This window comes from Sceloporus occidentalis, unplaced genomic scaffold, assembly GCF_023333645.1.
Source record: "Sceloporus occidentalis isolate IW3139 unplaced genomic scaffold, rSceOcc1.0.p SCAF_5, whole genome shotgun sequence".
Taxonomy (NCBI): Eukaryota; Metazoa; Chordata; class Lepidosauria; order Squamata; family Phrynosomatidae; genus Sceloporus; species Sceloporus occidentalis.
The window spans coordinates 100,245,641-100,265,847 of NW_028316985.1; the positions used below are offsets into that span (position 1 = coordinate 100,245,641).

At 43.4% G+C, this 20,207-nt stretch overlaps 1 protein-coding gene across 1 annotated transcript; it reads left to right on the top strand.

Moving 5' to 3' along the window:
- Positions 1-349: 349 nt before the first annotated feature.
- On the top strand, positions 350-14,617 carry LOC149312573 (protein mono-ADP-ribosyltransferase PARP12-like). Its single transcript, XM_089527213.1, has 5 exons — positions 350-690; positions 4,688-4,844; positions 9,284-9,414; positions 13,598-13,746; positions 14,295-14,617. The coding sequence occupies exons 1-5, from the start codon at positions 350-352 to the stop codon at positions 14,576-14,578; spliced, it is 1,062 nt and encodes a 353-aa protein (XP_089383339.1). The 3' UTR covers positions 14,579-14,617.
- Positions 14,618-20,207: the final 5,590 nt, after the last annotated feature.

Consider the following 20,207-nt stretch of genomic DNA (forward strand, 5'->3'; position numbering starts at 1 on the left):
TGATTGTTCTTTTTCCCCAATCTGCCTTAGTGTAGCACCCATTACTTGCTTACTTATTACCAGTGCAGGTCTCGTCCTGGCCTTGTAAGCGTCTGCACCTGGCCGCCCCCTCTCCCTGCACTGGCCTTTCAATGGCAGCACACCAGCTGTCTTGGTCTCTTACTGCTTCTTGGGCATCCGTGGGCTGGGCAGGCCCATTGCGGGCACCTGCTATTTCCCCCAAGCCTTGAGTCCTTGGCTCAGGCATCTGTACCTGGAACCAACAAAGTTTGTATACAAGTCTTCACCTGCTGCTTCAGCTTCCTGTCCCACACCCTCATCCTGAGGGTCACTACCTTCTCCCCCACATATGGCACCTAAAAAAGGTGGTGGGGGCAATAAAGGCAAGGCACCCCTTAGCAAGCAACTTACAATAAGGGTCCACACTCAAGGTCCAGCCCAAGCAATCCTGCAACAGGATCAGGATGATGATGAGGACATCCTTGCCAGGTTGCAGCAGATGGCAAATCTGTACTGCTCCTCTAGCCCGGAAGTGGGAAAGGCCCCCCAGAAAAGTGCAAAAGGACAGCTGCAAGTGAGGGACAAAGAAATCTCCAATCAGCAGCTGGAAGCCCGTTTAAGTGCAATTGAAAGGTACCTGGGAGCAGGACAAATATACCACAGAAGAGGAACCGGATCCAGGCACAGGATGTGAGTTACCACAAAATTGGTGGTCCTCAAAGGCTGCCCAGTTGGGCTATGAATCGGGAAGATGGGGCTGGCCAAGGGGTGTTTGGGATGGAAGCAAGCAATGAGGGCAGAGGACAATGGGGCTGCCTTTCGGGAAGGAAGTCTGCAGAACCCCATCTACCTCATACACAGAGCATATGTTAACTATTCAGGGCCAGCATGGCTTCAATATGATGAAGCATTCAGAATGAGGGTGGCCTTGAATCCAACACTAAGATGGGACCAAGCACATCCCCAGCTTTGGATGCAAGTCATGACTCCAGCACACCCAATTCAAGGAGAGCTCTTGTACAGTGGACACATAGTACAGAAGACTCAGGCAGGCACAAGAAGAAAGAGTCGAGCGGGGGGAGGTACACTGTCCAGGTTGTGTTAGGAGTTTGGTGTTCTTGGAACATGCACACAACAGTCTTGTAAGTTCTGCCATGAATGTTCAATCTGTGCAGAGAAACATTCCTTTCGGAACTGCCCAAAATGGAGAAATGGAAGAAGTAACAAGGACCACACGACAGCCAAGAGAGGACCTGCAGGCCCCTCCATGGCTTGTAAAGGGCCCCAGCCAATTAAACTAGACAGGTTAGAAGCCCTCCTCTCCCTCTACCCAGACAAGGAGGCCCAGTCATATTTGTTGGAGGGCTTCAAGAAGTTGGAGGGATCCAGGATCCCCTTTTCTGGACCATGTAAACCTTACTTTGCTAAGAACCTCAAATCAATCAGTGGCCTTGAATCTATGGTAAAGGGACAAAATCAGGAAGGAGGTGGAAGAAGGCAGGGTTGTTGGCCCTTTTACCTCCCAGCCCATTCCCAGTCTCAGGGCATCCCCATTGGGGTTGTCCCCAAAAAAGCCTCTGGGGAATTCAGAATAATTCACCACCTATCATACCCCAGTCTGTCAATGAAGCTATCCCAGCAAAGCTATGTACGGTGCAGTACACCTCCTTCGATACAGCAGTATGGTTGGTTCGAATTATGGGGATTGGAGTGGAGCTTGCAAAATGTGACATCAAGTCTGTGTTTCGTCTGCTCCCAGTCCACCCAGAGGACTTTGAACTGCTGGGCTTTACCTTTGAAGGGAATTTTTATAAGGACCACACCCTCCCCATGGGATGCTCTTTCTTGTGCGCAGCCTTTGAAGGGTTCAGCACCTTCCTTGAGTGAGTCCTTAAGGTCAAGTCCATCCATTATTTGGATGACTTTTTATTTGTGGGAGGGGCTGGTTCAGGAGATTACATCTGACTAGTGGCTGAATTCCTTTCCTTATCAGAAGAGTTTGGTTTCCCATTAGCACACGAGAAAACTGAGGGCCCTTCCACATCATTAGTTTTTCTTGGTATTGAAATAGACACCATCCAGCAACAGTGCAGGCTCTCATTAACCAAACTGGCCGATTTAACTAGTAAGGTATCATTCTTTGTCAAGCGAAACAAGGCCACTCTCAGGGAGTTTCAAGAAATAATACGCCACTTAAACTTTGCTTGCAGGGTGGTGGGCCCAGGCAGGGCTTTCCTGCAACAGTGGCAGCTGTACGCAAACCCCATCACAGAATCATACTTACTCAGGGGATCAAAGAGGATTTACTATCCTTGAATGGGGTATCCTTCTGGAGGGAAGAGCTACACATCAGACATACTTTAAAGATAGCATCAGATGCTACAGGGTCCTCAGGGTTTGGAGTCTACTCCCAGGGGCATTGGTGTGCTCACACGTGGCCTAAGGAATGGGGCAGGGCGGGCATACTGTCCGACATTACATTCCTCGAGTTCTTTCCCATTGTGGTAGCAGCGCAGATCTGGGCAAAGGAGTTGGCTAACTCTGCTGTCCATTTCTGGTGCGATGATATAGCTACTGTGCAGGTGATCAATAAACTGTCATCAAAATCCCTAAGAGTCATGCGTTTGGTTAGGGCATTTGTTTTGCACTGTGCCGATAATATTTCACTCATACTTTCCATCAAAATATTTAATACCCTGGGGTGAAGATAGAACAACGATTTTTGGGCTGCTCTGTTTTTGCATTCCTTCACAGGCAAATGTTCTTTGATTCAAATTGAATTTTGACAGACAAAGAATAGACCTGCTTTAGCAGCCCCTTTCTATAAATGCCTCTGATTGCTCTCTAAAAATATCTCCCCCCCCCCCCAAGAGATGACCCAGAGAAACATGATGTACCAAACCAAGAAAGAGGTCCGGAGGCACCCCAAGTTTGTTTCCTCTGAAGATGTAAAGGCGAAGAAAGGGTATAAGATCACATTTGATATAACTAAGACCCAATGCCTAAGTCAGGTACTTGAGGACTCAGAGCTGGGAAGTAGGGAGGCAGTCAGGTGTCAAGCAGATGGGCTGACCTCCAAGGCAGCCAGGGCGTCTGGTGGTGCCAAGGATTCAGCAGGTACTGTCCCTCAGCCAGAATTCTTCCCAGACCAGGAGGAGGTTAGGCAGGGGCCCTGGATTGGTTCTCAGGCATTAACCAAACGTTTGCAGTGAGGAGCCTGCTGACCAGGGCTATGTCTTTGCCTGTGATTAAGTTTGTTTATATCAAAAAGAGGCAAACTACAAAATACACATAAGTACACACATACAAAATAGGCAGTCAAGTTTACAGAATAAAGCAACAAACAGATTTAAACAATAATCTAATAATATGCTGATCTAGTCACCATTGTCTGGAGGAAGAGGTGTATAATAGATAATATAAGGCTGCAAATCCAAAATTAAGTATGTACAAGGATCCTTCTATTTAGTTTAGTTGTTTTAAAGCAGTATACATATGGCTTATAAAGAGAGTAATCTGTCATCTTTAAAACAGTAGACTGAAAGCACTTGAAGTTCTTTTCTTCATGGAAGATTAACACATCAAGATGGAGCTCTGGCCGGTCGTCTTTCTCACACTGTCCTTGTTGTTTCTTGGCTAGACCAAAATAATTTTCCTTTCCGGAATATAGTAGTGCACAGTTCAGTCCGGAGGACTGGGGCAGAGGCAAATGGGGGAAATTTCCTTACAGGGTCAGGATCCCATGGAGCCTGCTGGGTAGTGTTCCTGCTTATATCACAGAACAGCACAAATTTCTTTTCCAGCTTCCCAGAGGTCACAGAAGCCCTGCAAAGGATACTCAGGGCCTTCAGTGGTGGCAGGGGTACTCACATCTTCTTTCAGTGAGTCAAGGGATCCTGGGATTCTGAGGTGAAGACAGCAATTAGCCACAGTCTCCTCTGGTTATTAGATGGTTAGCTTTGCAACCAGAATCATGCCACTGGGTCCATCAAATGGTCATGAAAAAGCTGTATATACTCAGAATTTTCCAGGCAAGAAATGTGAAAATCACTATTTTTTGTCTTAGATTATATCATCCTTTCAAAACAAAGGACTTTATCACACAGGGAAAATCGTGTGTGTGTGTGTGTGTGTGTGTGTGTGTGTTAAATAGCAAAAATAATGTGAAAATCACACAGTCGTGATTAACATTTTCAGACACATCGTGATTAAAGAGCCATTATCCCAGGAATAAACAGGCAATAAACAGCAAAAAATCATTCACTGGATTTCCCCATGAATGATTTGTTGCTATTTATTGCCTGTTTATTCCTAGGATAATGTCACTTTAATCATAACGTCGTATGAAAATGTTAATCGCGATCGCACAATTTTCATGTGATTTTCAGTTTAAACCCCCAATTTTCTTCGTGTGATAAAGTCCATAGCCATGTATGCAGTACTTTCCTCAATTCTTGAGCTATTCATAGCTTCTTATCAAATGTGATACTTTCTTATCTAAGTGCCTATGTCTCACACCAGATATTATTCCCCGATAATTTCAGAAATGAGGCTTGATTTTTCCTGTGCTCTTACCCGCTGCATTTCACCATGGCTTCTTTGGTATCTTCTGCATCCATTATCTTTGAGCTAGCAAGAGAGATTCACAGTTCTCATCCATTTTTTAAAAATTTTGTTATTTAAACAGAGACACAGCTGCTGCAGCTCCAGTGCCTGTTGCAGCTCCAGTGCCTGCTGCAGCTCCAGTGTTTGCTGAAGATCCAGTGCCTGCTGCAGCTCCACCTCCATCTCCAAAGTATCCTATCAACTGGGACATGTCAGCACTACCTTCAGTTGGGTACAAGGTAACTGACTTAACAGATCTTTGTGCAACAATTTGTAAAAAATATTCCTACCTGGCACTCAGATAAGTGTCAGTTTGCTTTGCTAGCCATGTGAAGCAACAAGATTTCATCCTCTCCTTCCAGGTGACTGCCAGGTTGGTGGAGTGGATGCAGTGTTTGGTGTGGACCAGGTTTTGGTCACCATGCAGCCATGAAACTCACTGGGCCAGTCATTAAGTTCTCATTAAATTCTGATTCTGTTATCTGCTATTCTCAGTTTTTGGTCCAGTTTGTCTCAAAGGCAGTATCTGGATCTCAAACGCGGTAGCTTTTTTCCTCGCTAATGGAATTTAAAGTTTATTTCCTGGACTGGATCTCCCAGTACCCACCTGGCCAGAAGGAGGAAGGCCTCGACTACATGAATACCCTTACATACCATCTGAACTGAAGAAAATGACCACAATGTCTTGACCAAATGCTATGACTAATATTGTCAATTCTTTCTTTCTTTCTTTCTTTCTTTCTTTCTTTCTTTCTCCTGTATGATTTTTAACACCTTTGCCTGATGAAGAAGCCAGTGGAGCTTCATCAGTTTGCAACATGTATAATGTGCATTTTGTTTGGCCCGGTAAAGTTTTCACTGTTTTGTGGATTTTGGATGATATTGTACTTTGCTGTATGGCCAACACAGCTATGCCTGTATATGTTTTCTGGAAAAGAAAAAGGTTATTAACCTGAATGCCAAAGAGTATACTTGAGAGCCTCCTTATAAGCGGGTGAACACACCTCTCTTTCTCCGGAGCACACACTTCATTTGTCCTATTACAAATTCTTCTGGGAATCTCTTTCTTCATGTCTGCCCATTCCAGCTTTTCAGTGATTCTAACTCCCCTGCCACATGACTATCTTTATGGTTCAGCCACTCCCTCCACTGCCACCTCTCACTTCTTACAGTCCTCCTAATTCTTGTTCTAAATTCTTATACACTCAGGAGCTTATCACTGGAACTTTATAACTGGCTCCAGCCCCCCAGTCATAGGAGTATGAAGCCTCCCAGGCTGGAGCCAGGATACGGGATGGAAGTGGGGATTACCACATGCTAAACTGCTGCCTAATCACCACGTGCCATCAGCTTGGGTCCAAGCTGGGTCCCAGCCAGCCGAAAGCTTCTGACCTCAAAAAAGTGCTGGTGGAATTCGGCTGGGATCCAGCTGGGACCCAGGCTGATGGCGGGCAGCGATTTAGCATGTGATAATCCCCGCCTCCATCCCTCATCCTGGCTCCAGCCCAGGAGGATGAAGCTGGTTTTAAAGTTCACATGATAAGCTCCTCAGTTTGTGTCCTCCCCTACTTTCTCCTGCTAGCTTCAATGACTCTCAGGCTCTCCTGCCCCAAATCTCTGTCCCACTTCCTCATCCTTCATCCTAGTGGCCTATAATGAGGCCGCCCGCCTCGGCGGGACGGCCTGGTTGCCGCTGGGGGATTCCCCCGCGGCAGGTGGCGGGCCCCTCCCGGCTCGAGCGGCACCAGAAGCCCCAGTGCGGGTCCGCTCGAGCCGTGATTGGCTCTGGGGGAGAGCGGGAGGCGGGCCTTCCGCCCACACCGCTGGGACTACAGGTCCCAGCGGGCCCTGCGGGCGGAAGCGCCCGCTGATTGGGCGGCGTCATTGGATGGTGCTGCCCGCGATTGGTGGGAGGCCGGGAGGCAGGTCCTGGCCCCCTTTTCTGGCCTCCCATTGGTTGGTGGGCCTATTTAAGGCCCACGAGGCGCGGGAGTCGGCGCCATTGCTTGTTTTGCTCACCCACCCACCCTCCCTATGTGGGTTTGCATGTTGTCACAACTTTGTGTGGCGGTTGCATAGGTCTTGGATCTGGTGGGCGTGGTTTCCAGGGCTGCGTAGCACTGGATCGGGAATCCATCCAGACACGGGGGGGGCTGCGAGCGATGCGGTGTTGCCATTGCGGGGGCATCATCAGCACAGCGACCCCATTGACAAGTGATAGTTATGCGTTGATGCGCATTTGCGGAGATGCGATCAATCGCTTGAGCGATCGTTGGAGCGTGAGCATTAACTGAAAATCCCTTGCCAACCCGAAGCTTGGCCGTGACCAAGCACCGTGGTTCATTCACTCAGCACTGGGCTGATGAATGACAGATCCAGACCTCATGCATTGGAGCCAACCCTACATTTTGTGTTTGCTGTGTCTTAGTATGCTAATAAAGTTGTGGCCTTTCCTCCAATATGCGCTGTTCTCAATTTGTCCGCGGCGGCGTCCCTCTTAGGCAACTGCTCCCTTACTATGTCTGCCTGTCCCTGCCCTGCCCTTCTTCCCAGCTGGCTCTCTTCCCCTCCTTCTGTCTGTGTCAGACCTAGCAGCAGCCCTCCCATACTCAGTCAGTTCGGCCCCTGAGGGCTAGCAGAAATCTTTTATTGAAAGGTCAGAAAGGTCCAACTAGTAAGGCATCTTTAGACAGTACTGAAAACCCATCACACATAACCTCAAATAAAAGCATTTGAAAATCTCAACTCCAACACCCCCCCCCCCAGGACTGATGGGTATACAGTTCTCAAAACAATATTTTAAATACACACAGTTCTCAAAACAATTCTCTCTTCAGATGCCCCGCCCCCCAAATATATTGAGCCTGGTGGTGCTAACTGCCATTGTTAGCGACAACTGACCTTCAAACGCTTCAAAACAGTAAAAGATAAACATGCTTGTAGATTCCTTTCCCCAATTCAATGTTCTCATATGCAGCTGAATATAAGAAAATATACTAATCCCAAAAGCATACTAGCTTCTCCTTATATAACTGTCCCCACCTATATAAAGCGCAGCACCTACTGCCCCCTAATATCTAACACACCACATAACTACAAATCCCATTCTGCAAGGCCCAGTCCCCATGCTAAATTATCTAGGATATAACATAAACCTTATAACAAATCAGACTTAACCGTAACAGTCAAATGAAAATCATGGCAGGATTAACTCAGTCCTAACTGTCTGCCATATCCCTTCTGTTTGTCCTTCCATTCTCCTCCCTCTTCCTCTCTCATCCTCCCTTCCGCCTGGTTCTAGCTTCCTTTAAATTTCCTGCTGCTTGCATTCAACCAGCCTAATTTCCAAGACTTTTTCCAACTGCCAGCCCATTCTTGTCACTGCCTTGCTGGTATCAATCTCCCTGCCTTCTTCAACACTTCCTTTTGCTCATCAGTGAGCCAGAAAGTGTTTCTGTTGATCACATAAGAGTGTATCTAGTTTTCTAGGAGAAGATGGGCTATTAATGTAATAAACACACACACACTTGTGGGAATGGTAAGGTCTTTGCCATGTGGCCCCTTTGCTATAAAGGGAAACTATAGTTACCACTAATGACCCAGTTTGTGGATTCCTGAAAACAGACCTTAGAAATATGTGGGAATCCTTCACTAAAGCAGCTGGAAGGTTTTGGTGGAGAAATGTGATGGAGAACCTTTTAGAGACCGAGTGCCCAAACTGCAACCCCAAACCCACTTATTTATCACAAAGTGCCGTATCCCTCTAGATTTCTAGTGACAAACTCTAGTGAACTCTGCGTTGGGATGATGGTGCTTGTGCCCACAGGGAGGGCTCTGAGTGCCACCTCTGGCACACGTGCCATAGGTTCGCCACCACTAAGCTACAATGAATCTTACAATTGAGCTTCATCCTGAGCAAGGTGGATGTGGATTACTTTGAATCCAATGGGTTTTGCTCTCTAGTAAAGCATAGATAGGCTCTAGCTTTAATTGGAGGAATTGTATCTGTCTAGTTTTGAGTCAACATTACAAATTAATGTCCATCAGTAATACCTTTATAGACCAACCAAAATGCACAATATATTTGTTGCAAGCTTTCAAAGCTCCATGGCTTGCAACAAGTATATTGTGCATTTCAGTTGGCCAGTAAATGTATCGCTGTTGGATTTTTATTTTTATTGGTTAAATGGCCAACACAGCTAGCCCTGCATGTTTTCATTATAAATGAAAAGTCATTCAAGAAATAAGATGCACATGAGGTATGATACTATGTGTGATGCTGGTGAGTGAGGTCTCATGGGAAATTGTGGTGGAAAGAATAGGAAGAGGGCCAGACTGTATGTAGTGTAATGTAATGGTCAAGGTGCTGGACTTGGTTTTGGGAGATCCAGATTCCAGTCCTCACTAACCCTTCAAACTTGCTGGATGACTGAGGCTGGTCATTCCCTCTCAGGAGGGAAGAAGGGAGCCATCTAGGACACATTGAGCTCACAGGAGGAGAGGCTGTAAATGTAACTTATGAGCTAAATAGGGCTATCTGGTAGCACCGTCAGCATTGCTATATCTGTTCCCAAGCAGAAAATGTCTTATTTTCTAGTGTTACATCAGCTAAAAGTGCAGAGTGCTCCCTTTTCACTGGACTTATGTTTACAATTATCCAATATCTTGTGATTTATAGGCTGTTGAACTCGGCCAACAATCACCTGAATACATTAAAATCAAGACTCTCTTTCATACAACAATGAGCTCTTATGACATCAAGAAAATAAGAAGGATTCAGAATCCATCCCTTTGGGAAATCTTCCAGTGGTGAGTACCTGTTTTTGTTTTGTTTTGAACATTATCCCAGCTTCTGTTACAAGGAAATTCTGAAGGCCAATCTAGATGTTACACAAAGACTTACAAACCACATCTGAAGCTTTCTTCAGGGAATTGCTTGATGGTTAGGGTTCCCATACCTGGTTAGAAACTATGCATGATGTGACCTCTTCAGACATGGCAGTCGTACAGTGGCTTGCCAACAATGCTGGTATCTTCAGCATCATTAAAGGGGCAGCAGATAGCCCCATGTACCCCTATAGATCCCACCACATACTTGGAAATGAATACCTGTTGCAGTGGAGCTCTGGTGGTTTGGCAATTTATCAAAAGGTAGTCTCGAAGGGTATGTTCAGGAGTGGAAAGGCCCTCTTGTATTTTCTGTTCCAAGTTCACCTCTGTGGTGTTGTTACTGTCTATGATGGAAATAATAATAATAATAATAATAATAATAATAATAATAATACACATGTCCCTTCACATTTGCTGGTTGTTAGGGGCACAGGAAAACCCACAAATAACAAAAACATTTCTGTTTTTACCTGAGAGAACACCTCTCTAGGAATTTCTAGGTCCTTGGGTGTAACTCTGTAGTCAACATCTGCCAGACATTGACATAGAACTTCACTGGAGGACCTACAAATGCCTAGAGATGTCTTTTCTCTAAGCATCTCTAGGTCCTCCAGTGGAACTCTATGATCAACTTCTGTCAGATGCTGACCATAGAGTTGCGCTGAGGTATTCACAAATGCCTAGTGGAGTGTTCTCTCTAGAAATCTCTATGTCCTTCAGTGCAATTTTTTTTAAAGTTGACCGTAGAGTTGCGCTAGAGGACCTAGATATTCCTAGAGAAAACATATTAATAAAATCTGCAAAAGTCAAAGCCACTAATGCGGAGGGATGAGTGTAATAATAATAATAATAATAATAATAATAATAAGTATTTAGGGTTAAAACAACTTGGGGGAGTCAGCTGATTAAGCGCGCGCACACGCACATGCACACACACACACGCACCTCTTCTCAAACCAGCAGATTACAATGAAAAAAAATTGTAGCCAGATTGTTCATACATCCATGTAACATTTAGTTTGGTACTGATAAATTCACTTGTACCTTACATGTTTTTACAGGGTTTCCTATGCCCTATCTTTTTCTGTTTCTCTTTAGTTGAAAAAGGAATAGTGTTGTGGGCAAAACTGACTACCTCACACAGTGTATATAAGGGAGGAGCTCCAGAGCCCAGTGTAGGTGTCATATGTTGTGTTGTATTGGCGTGAAAATCTGTCCACGTGAGCACTGATTTGTATACAGTGGAACGAAGATTAAAGTGCCTCTGACCGAGAGCTCAGCATCTCGTTTCGTTTGCTGCTTCTCTATGTGGGAGAAGGTTTTCTCCAGCCAGCACAAGCTCAGAGTGCCTCTTTGGGGTTTGATCCAGGCGTACTGCTTTGGAGGTGTGGACTGCTGGTCACACAAATGCTCCAACAGCAATTCCTATTAGCCATCTAGCCAGCAGAGTCCATGGGGGGGGGGGGGGGGGATGATGGAATGTTCAATCCAACAACACCTGGAGGGATACACAATTCCCACCTTTGCTTTCAAGCAAGGCTGAGAATCCTTTCAGCCTGAAGTCTTTGGGCTACTAGCACTAATAATGTACTACTAGCAGTGCTAGCTTGGCTTTCTAGGGGTTGAAGTCCAAAACATCTGGAGGGCCCAAAGTTCCTCACCTCAGCTTTAGAGTATATAAAGAATACAGAGGTGTGTGTATGTGTTATGATTCCGCAGCAAGAAAAACACAATACAGCATCAAACTCAGAATTCACTTTCTGAACGTCTTTCCTCACAAGCTAGTTAATGGTTTCTAAATAGTATAAGATCCGTTGATGAAAGTTGTGTGAGTTCGCCTTCTTGTAGCAGAGTGCCTAAAGGACTGAACTTTGAAGCAAAAGTTCCTGTGTTGAATCCTACCTTAGACATAAATGAGGAGGGGGGGGGGGTATTAGGAAAGTTATTCACTCTCTTCTATTGAGTGGGAATAATAATAAAGTTCAGTTATGCAGGGTTTCTGGTAAGGATTATAAAATACATATAGTAATTTGAATATGGTTAAATCAAATATAAATGTTAAGTAAGCAGTTCCTTTTCAGCTTGCTTGAATAGAAAAATGGCAGCTTGTGGGTTTTCCTTGTCATGGAAAAGGAAAACATCAAAGCCAAGTATGCTGAGCAGTTGGGTTAGTTATTTGTTGGAGCACTTACTTTCAACTTCACAACTTTTATTTTCAAGTTTCTTTAAAAATATGCTTCTAGTCTTTATCATTATGAAGATAAGAGAGGGTGCCTAGGAATCATTAGGCCTCCTTCCTACATCATCTTTATCTCATCCTCAGAGTGACCAGTGCACTGGTAGGTGCACAAGCCATGCCCACTGGAAACTCCAGGGGCCTTCAGCTACCATTAATTTACTCTTAAATGTCTATTACCCTTGGAAAGGGAACTGGTGCTCAACCTGGGGATAAGGGAGCAGAGGACAGCATAGCATAATTTCAGCACAGAATAAGTACAGGAATACCTGGTTAATCTAAATGAATATAAGTATCCAGGACAAGATGAACTACATCCAAGGGTATTAAAAGAACTGGCAAATGTAATATCGTAGCCATTGGCAATAATCTTTGAGAACTCCTGGAGAACAGGAGAAGTCCCAGCAGACTGGAGGAGGGCAAACGTTGTCCCCATCTTCAAAAAGAGGAAAAAAGCAGATACCAACAATTATCGTCCAGTTAATCTCACATCAATACCAGGAAAGATTCTAGAGCAGATCATTAAACAGAGAGTCTGTGAATATCTAGAAGGCAATTCCATAATCACAAAAACTCAACATGGGTTTCAGAGAAACAAGTCATGCCAGACAAATCTTATATCTTTTTTAAAATAAATTTAACAGCTTGTTAGATGAAGGGAATGCTGTGGATATAGTATATATTGATTTCAGTTAGGCCTTTGATGAGGTTCCCCATGGCATTCTTGCAAGCAAACTTGTAAAATGTGGGCTAGACAAGGCAACTGTTACATGGATTTGTAATTGGTTGACTGGCCGAAGCCAAAGGGTGCTCAACAATGGCTTCTTTTCATTCTGGAGATAAGTGACCAGTGGGGTCCCACAGGGCTCTGTCCTGGGCCCAGTGCTATTCAACACTTTTATCAATGATTTGGATGACAGAATAGGGGGCATAGTTATCAAATTTGCAGATGACACCAAATTAGGAGGAGTAGGTAATACCTGAGAAGATACTATCAAAATTCAAAATGACCTGAATAGACTAGAAAGCTGGGCCAGAACTAATAAAATGAAATTCAACATGGAGAAATGTAAGGTACTGCACTTAGGTGGAAAAATGAAATGCACAGATATAGGATGGGGGACATATGGCTGAATGAAACTACATGTGAAATGGATCTAGGAATCCAAGTAGACCACAAATTGAACATGAGTCAACAGTGTGATGTGGCAGCTAAAAAGGCCAATGCAATTTTAGGCTGCATCAATAGAAGTATAATGTCTAGATCAAGGGAAGTAATAGTGCCACTGTATTCTGCTTTGGTCAGGCTCCACCTGGAATATTGTGTCCAGTTCTGGGCACTACAATTTAAAAAGGACATTGAGAAACTGGAGCGTGTCCAAAGGAGAGCGACTAAAATGGTGAAAGGTCTCAAGATCATGCCCTATGAGGAACGACTTAAGGAGCTGGGGATGTTTAGGCTGGAGAAGAGAAGGTTAAGAGGTGATATGATAGCCCTGTTTAAATATTTGAAAGGGTGTCATATTGAGGAGGGAGCAAGCTTGTTTTATGTTGCTCCAGAGAACAGGACACAGAACAATGAATGCAAGCTCCAGGAAAAGAGATTCCACCTCAACATTAGGAGGAACCTCCTAACAGTAAATGCTGTTCGAAAGTGGAACACACTTCCTCGGAGTGTAGTGGAGTCTCCTTCATTGGAGGTCTTTAAACAGAGACTGGATGTCAGATATGATTTGATTGGGAGTTCCTGCATGGCAGAATGGGGTTGAAATGGATGGCCTTTGTGATCTCTTCCAACTCTAAGATTGTATAGTTGTTGTGATATTTAGCTTTTCCAGGAAGTAAGAAATATTTCTTTCATTCTAGGCAAAAAGATCAGATGATGAAAAAAGGAGGGCAGTACATTGATGAGAGACTCCTGTTCCACGGGACTAGTTCTTCTAATGTGGAAGCTATCTGTAATGACAACTTTGACTGGAGAATTTGTGGGACCAATGGAACAATATTTGGGAAAGGTAGGCTACCCTTTCCATTGTTTCTAGGAAAGAGCAGTATAGATGGAGTCAATGGTTCTTATCTGGATCATTCTTGTATGATGTATGGATGAAATAATAAGGAATACTTGCCAGTTAAGAAAATAACATTTAGGTAGACAGAAAACTTTCTTTCCTTGATAATGTGAGTTAGGAGGATTAACATCTGAAAAGACAGGTTTAGGGATGGAGAACCAGGCTTGAAGAAAAAGTTGTCATGCCCACTGGCCATTGATTATCTCCTACTAATAATATATTATTACTTTTAATTTATGGGAGAAATTTCAAGTTAATCAGAAGATACACTGAAAAAAATCTGCTCCTCCAAGCATCTGTTGACTTGAAAGTTAACGTGAGGAGTGTGTAGTTAGGTCAGATTTGGTCTTTAAAACTAAAAGTGTCTCTCTGCTAAATATAATGTTCCTAGTCTGACTTGACCATTCTGTGTCCAGATTATTCCGATGGAACAAGGTTGGGGAAGCTGATCTATCTGAACTTCCACATATTAACCCCACCCCCTTTCTTCCTAGGGAGCTACTTTGCCAGAGATGCACGGTATTCCCACACCTTCTGTGACCGTGATACAAAGACAAAGGTGATGTTTGTGGCTCAGGTCCTGGTTGGTGATTTCATTGTAGGCCGCGCAAGTTACTGTCGTCCTCCAGCAAAGTCAACTAATAAGCTCCACTACTATGACAGTTGTGTGAACAACATGAAAAATCCCTCCATCTTTGTCATCTTCGAAAAGCACCAGGTTTATCCTGCATATGCAATTGCATATTCAAGTGCAGACAAAAAATGCATTTTGTCCTAGTTGACAGGAGAATTATTGGAACTGTAAATTTCTACAGTAAAACTGTATGCATTTAATTTACAGTGTAGATTTTTCATTTTTCACAAGTCAGATTTTAGGGAAGCAACATATATCATATACAGTATAAGCATCTGTAAATCTAAAAATGTATGCCCTAAAATTGACCCCAGAATCCCGGGTCGACTTATTTACAGACCAGTGTGGGAATGTGACAGCAGCTCTTTCAAATTCCCCCATGTGGGATGTGTGGGAGAACAGTTTTTTTCATCGCTCACTTTTGATTTGTCAGCAACTTATAGCTGTCCTATCAATCAGGTCCTACTTGGTGTTCAAAAGTTACACATTCAACTGAAAGTCCTCAGTGAAGATTTTCACACAGCATCATTATATCGTTCCTTTATCGTCCCAAAGTGTAGTGGAATCGTCTTAACAGATAGACGATTCCTAAAGATTTTCACATGAGGCTGTTAGTTTTCTTAAATCGTTGCTAAATCATTCTTAAATCATTGCTGTGTCCAGTGTGTGAATGTAACTGTTTGAAATGGCTTTGCAATCATTTATTGCTGAATTCTGATATATCAACGTTTTATGAACACTAACAGCCTCATGTGAAAATCTTTTGGAATTGTTTATCTGTTAAGACGATTCCATTACACTTTGGGATGATAAAGGAACGATGTAATGATGCTGTGTGAAAATCTTCAATGTTTTGGGCAGTTTCTTGTCAATGGCAAAGGCAAGTTCTTACTCTGTAAACATATATTATTATGGTATTCACAAAGAGTTGGTTGCTACAGTGATACAGTCCGTCCTTGCCTTATGCGGGAGATCCGTTCCGGATCCTGCTGCGTAAGGTGAATTCCGCCTATGCTCGAGCCCCATTGGAAACAATGGGGCTCGTGTGCAGCGGCGCGGCGGTGCGGGAGCGCGCGGGGCGCAATGGGAGCGCACGCCCATTCAATTGAATGGGACGCGCCGCCCCTTCCACCCTGCGTGCGCCCCGCGGCTTGAGCATGTATGCTCAAGGCCGCGTATGGCGTGCCCGCGTATGGCGCGGGCGCGCTGTAATAAAATAAATACAGAAATAATCAAATGGAACTTATTTTTGTGGAGGAGAGAATGAATACAGAGTACATCACTATCATTTGTTTTGGTACAAGCAAATATGCTTCATTACAGTGAAATATTTCCATTTCACTGATTAATGACACAAAAGCTTCACTGTTCACAGGATATCACATTTGATCTAGATTTAAATGCTTTCTCATCAGTAGCGCCCCCCCCCCTTTTTTTTTTATGAATTAGCTTTTTGGAACACTGCAAGATTTACGTCTGAGTGAACATGCCTAAGAGAATGTGATAGATTCCTTGCAATAATACCACAGACATACAAGCAAACCAACAGAGTTTTTGATGGTACCATCAGTTTATAGAGTTTGTGTAAAATGCCATTTGGCACAATTTATTCTAAACACCAGTCATAATCAACTAGATCCATATCCCATTGCACCACCCTCGCCATACCCAATCTTATTTGATTTCAGATGTTAATCAGGCTACTCTTTGGGATGGGATACCACCAAGAAATATCTTCAGGTAGGGCCAGTTAAGAATCCAGCCTGAAAACCTGCAGAACCACTGCTGTTGGTCAGCAGACAATACTGGAATAGATGAGTATTTGGTGTAAAGCAAATCCCAACTATCCAAATGAACTGTAACATATAGTTTTGCAACAGGATCTATATTTTAGTTTCCCAAACGGATTGTGGCCATGTATTCTATCCAGCTTAATACCATGCATAATTATATTTGTCCCATCATCAAGTAATCACTACCGTTCTTGGAATAATAAATGATTTGTAAGAGCCCTATCTTTTAGCTAAGCAGGCTTCTCATTTCCAACCCCACTTGCTTTCCCAGGCATTCATGAAAGCAAAGTGGGATAAAATTTGTGTCCCACAAAGCCAGAAGCAATGATGCATCTTGGAACTGCGGAGTCTGAAGATGTTGGCTGTTTTGGATTTATGTAAAATTGTCTCCACAGTGTGAATCACTTATTGCCATAATAGTTGCTGATTGGAAATCTGCTGATCATTAAGGCTACAAATTTCATCTCAGGGCATGAAGCGCTGTGGTTTTCCGCATCAGTCGCTCAGTTAGTGGGGAATTTGGTCTCAGTTCATCACGTTCAATAAGGAGGCACCTAAAGAAGAAAAATGTAATCTTTATCTTAAAAACCGTATTTTGAGGTTCAAGTGTCTTTTGACAGGTCACCCAGACATCCCACCACTACAAAAGAGCTGGAGTCATCATATTATTACTGCTGCTTTACTTCCACCAACTAGACTTTAAACCAGTTCTGAATAAAACCCACGTTTTCATGACAATAACGCTAAGATGAACAGATGTGAGGAACATGTGGCTCCCCCTATACTGTACTCCAGTTCCTATCAGCCCTAGCCAACAGAGCTGATGTTGAGAAAAATGTGCAAATATAAGAGTGACATGTGTCTCCTCTTTTAATTTAGACAAGAGAACAATCATAGTCTGGAGATACCATCAGAAACTGCAATTTATCAACCATCAGAGATTGCAGCTTATCAACATTAGATTTTTTTTTTCCTGAGTAGGATACCCTGTAAGACAGGAAAAAGCAGGATCTAGCCCCCAGATGAGACTAGACTACAATTCCCTGCAACACAAACCAGCATAACAAATGGTGGTGGATCATGGGAGCCCAACAACATCTGGTGGGCCACACTTCGTTCACCCTCAGAGTACATACTTTTTTCTGGATTCATTACACTGTGATAATGTAATGTTTGAGTTACAGAACCACATCATATGGCTAAGTGCTGACAACTTATGTGATAGGTATCACAGCAGCACTATGGAACCCATAGAAAAGGAGAGCCAGGCTGCTTGGTTCTCTGAAGTCAAGAACTGATTTGCAGGTGCTGTGCAACAGGAAAAATCAGAGTGACCACAAAGCCTAAATGGTAAAGCCATGCTGACAAAAACAGCTTGCTAAGTTCCCTGTGATTTTAAGCTCAAGACATACTGTACAAAACATTCTGAGCCATGTTCCAAAAAATCTTGACATGTTCTGTTAATAGCTAAAACAGAGTTTGGAAATAGTGCTTGTTTCTGAGTGGTAAATTGCTGTGGCTGGCATAGCTTTTTGTTGCACTGTTGCTGCCACAGTGTGTCTTTACACAGTTGGATTCACAGCTTGCTTGAAATGGAACCCTAGGATTCCAAGCCAGAGTCCATCTGACATGTGTTGTCAGCCTGCTGAGTTCAGTTTCTTATCAGACTCCATAAATGAGCTTTAAAGGAGTAAAGACTCATCTTGGTCTGCCTCTATGATATACAAAAAATACTGGAGAGGACATGCAACATTGCACCAGCACTCAACACAAAAGAACACCCCCATGCAACTACTTTTGATGGTGTAGAACAGCAGGCTATGGAAGCATAACTGATGTAAACTTCCTGCCTATTACTTAGTCTCATGGAAAGCAGGGGTTATGGGCTCTGTTTCTGCACTGCAAGAATATGCATCTTCCCATGGGGGACACAATCATTTTCCCACTATGGAAATATAGTGAAATATAGCAAGAGGCAAAAGATGTAAACCACTCCTGCTTCCCACTTCTGCTGCTTTTCTGGAATGTTAAGAATGGCTCATGTGTATGACTCCTTCACTGCTGGATGAATGCCCAATATCCAACAGTTCATCCTACACCATTGTTAAAATATTAGAGTTACTCTTCAGAAAATGATGCTGGGTGAGGCTTCAAAGAGATTTGTGAGTATCTATGAAAAAAATAAAGGCTTCTCCCTGCTTCAAAGTCCAACACCTCTTCTCACCACTTTTCCTTGTAGGGGTGATGGAAAGTGGGAAGGCAATGACAGGTAGGAAGATAAATGTTTTCAAACCAGCACCTGTGTGAGCTGAGGACCATTACACAAAGGGATACTGGCCGCAAAACAAGCAAAACATGGTGTCTGTATTATAAAGTGTCTGAATTGACAGTGTAATAACTAGTAATGTTTTTTTGGAATTCTGCCCATGCTGTACATTATTTTTTATTTAATTAATATTACTATGGGTGTCTGGGCAGTCTTCCCACATCGCCAAAGACCTAGAATACAGGAATAAAGATCAACCCAATAATGACAGGAAGCTAACTAGAGGCAACAGCTTTTCGTCCCAACCCTACTGTTCAAAGAAAATGCCTAGAGAAGACTCTTTGCCCTGTAAATTGCTTGAAAAGAAAATGGATACATCCTGAAGAATTGGTTTTCAAGTTTCAAGAAAAGGTGGGGTCAAGGAGAAAGCTGTCCTGAGCTTCATTTGGAATAAAGGATAAGGATGGGTAGGATAACAGGCAACTGTCAGGGTTCTGAGATCTATATATTGTTGTTATGTATGATGTCAGAATCTCAGGATCCTGCCATGTATTGTTCTGTACTTCTGATATGTATGGGGAAAGGGTATGGGGCATGTAGTACTGTATACATGTATCATTGCGCAGAGGTCTTTTGCAAGGGGTGGCTATGTAGTGAGAGCAGGAAGTGATATAAGTGTTAAACTGTTTGTTACAGCATGGAAGAATGAGACCTGCCTGAGGAATAGGAAGGGGGGTGTTGTGGAATATCTGGTCTTTGTCCTGGGAACAAAGGATGAAAGGGTGCCAAATTGGTGGGGTGGAGTCAACAATTTCAGATATCTTTATTATACTACGCTATGTCCTGGTGCCCCTAGTTCTAACCAAAAAGCCTATCAGGAAGCCTATGGTCCTCTGGGAGGAATTTACTACAACCCTTAAAGACCAGGTTGGCGGCCACCTCCCAGAGGACATTTTCTGCAACCGCTCCCAATTTATGGAATGGCCTGCCGGACAAGATCCATCACATTAACAATCTAGAGAGCTTTAAAAAAGCCATTAAGATGGATCTCGTCCGGCAGGCCTTCTTGGAATAAAATATTCAGCCACGGACAAGACTTTCCATCTAGTGACTCTGCCCATGATGATTGATTGTTTGGATTAGTTGGTTTTTAATCTTATATTGTTTAATCTTGTTTTAAGGGGGGGTTACTGTGTATATATAGTTGTATTTTAACTTGCTGTACGCCGCTTTGATTGCTTGGCAAAAAGTGGGATAGAAATAAAAAACTATTTTATTATTTTATTTATAGGGGGTAGTGGGTTCGCTAGCTTGCCTATAGTATTCTGTGCCATGTTTCAACAATTCTAACATCCATTTAGCTATCCTAGCACTGTGGACCTGGCCGTCCTGAACCTTTCCAGACAATATGAATTTAAACAGGGCGTGTGGGGTCTGTACGATAACTCTCGCTATAATGAATTCCCATCATGTCAGGGCCCATACTAAAGCTAAGCAGTTCTTCTCACAAGGACTAAATTTTACTTCCATGGGTGAGAGATTTTGGGATGCATAAGCCACTGCTCTATGTACTTTATTTCTCAGCTGGGTGAGGACTGCTCCTATGTGATGGTCGGCTACAGGTAGTTGGTGGGGAAATGGCTGAGTAACATCGGGGTGAACCGAAGCTGGAGCTTTGGCTAAATCTGTTTTAAAGGTTGCGAAGGCCTCTTGT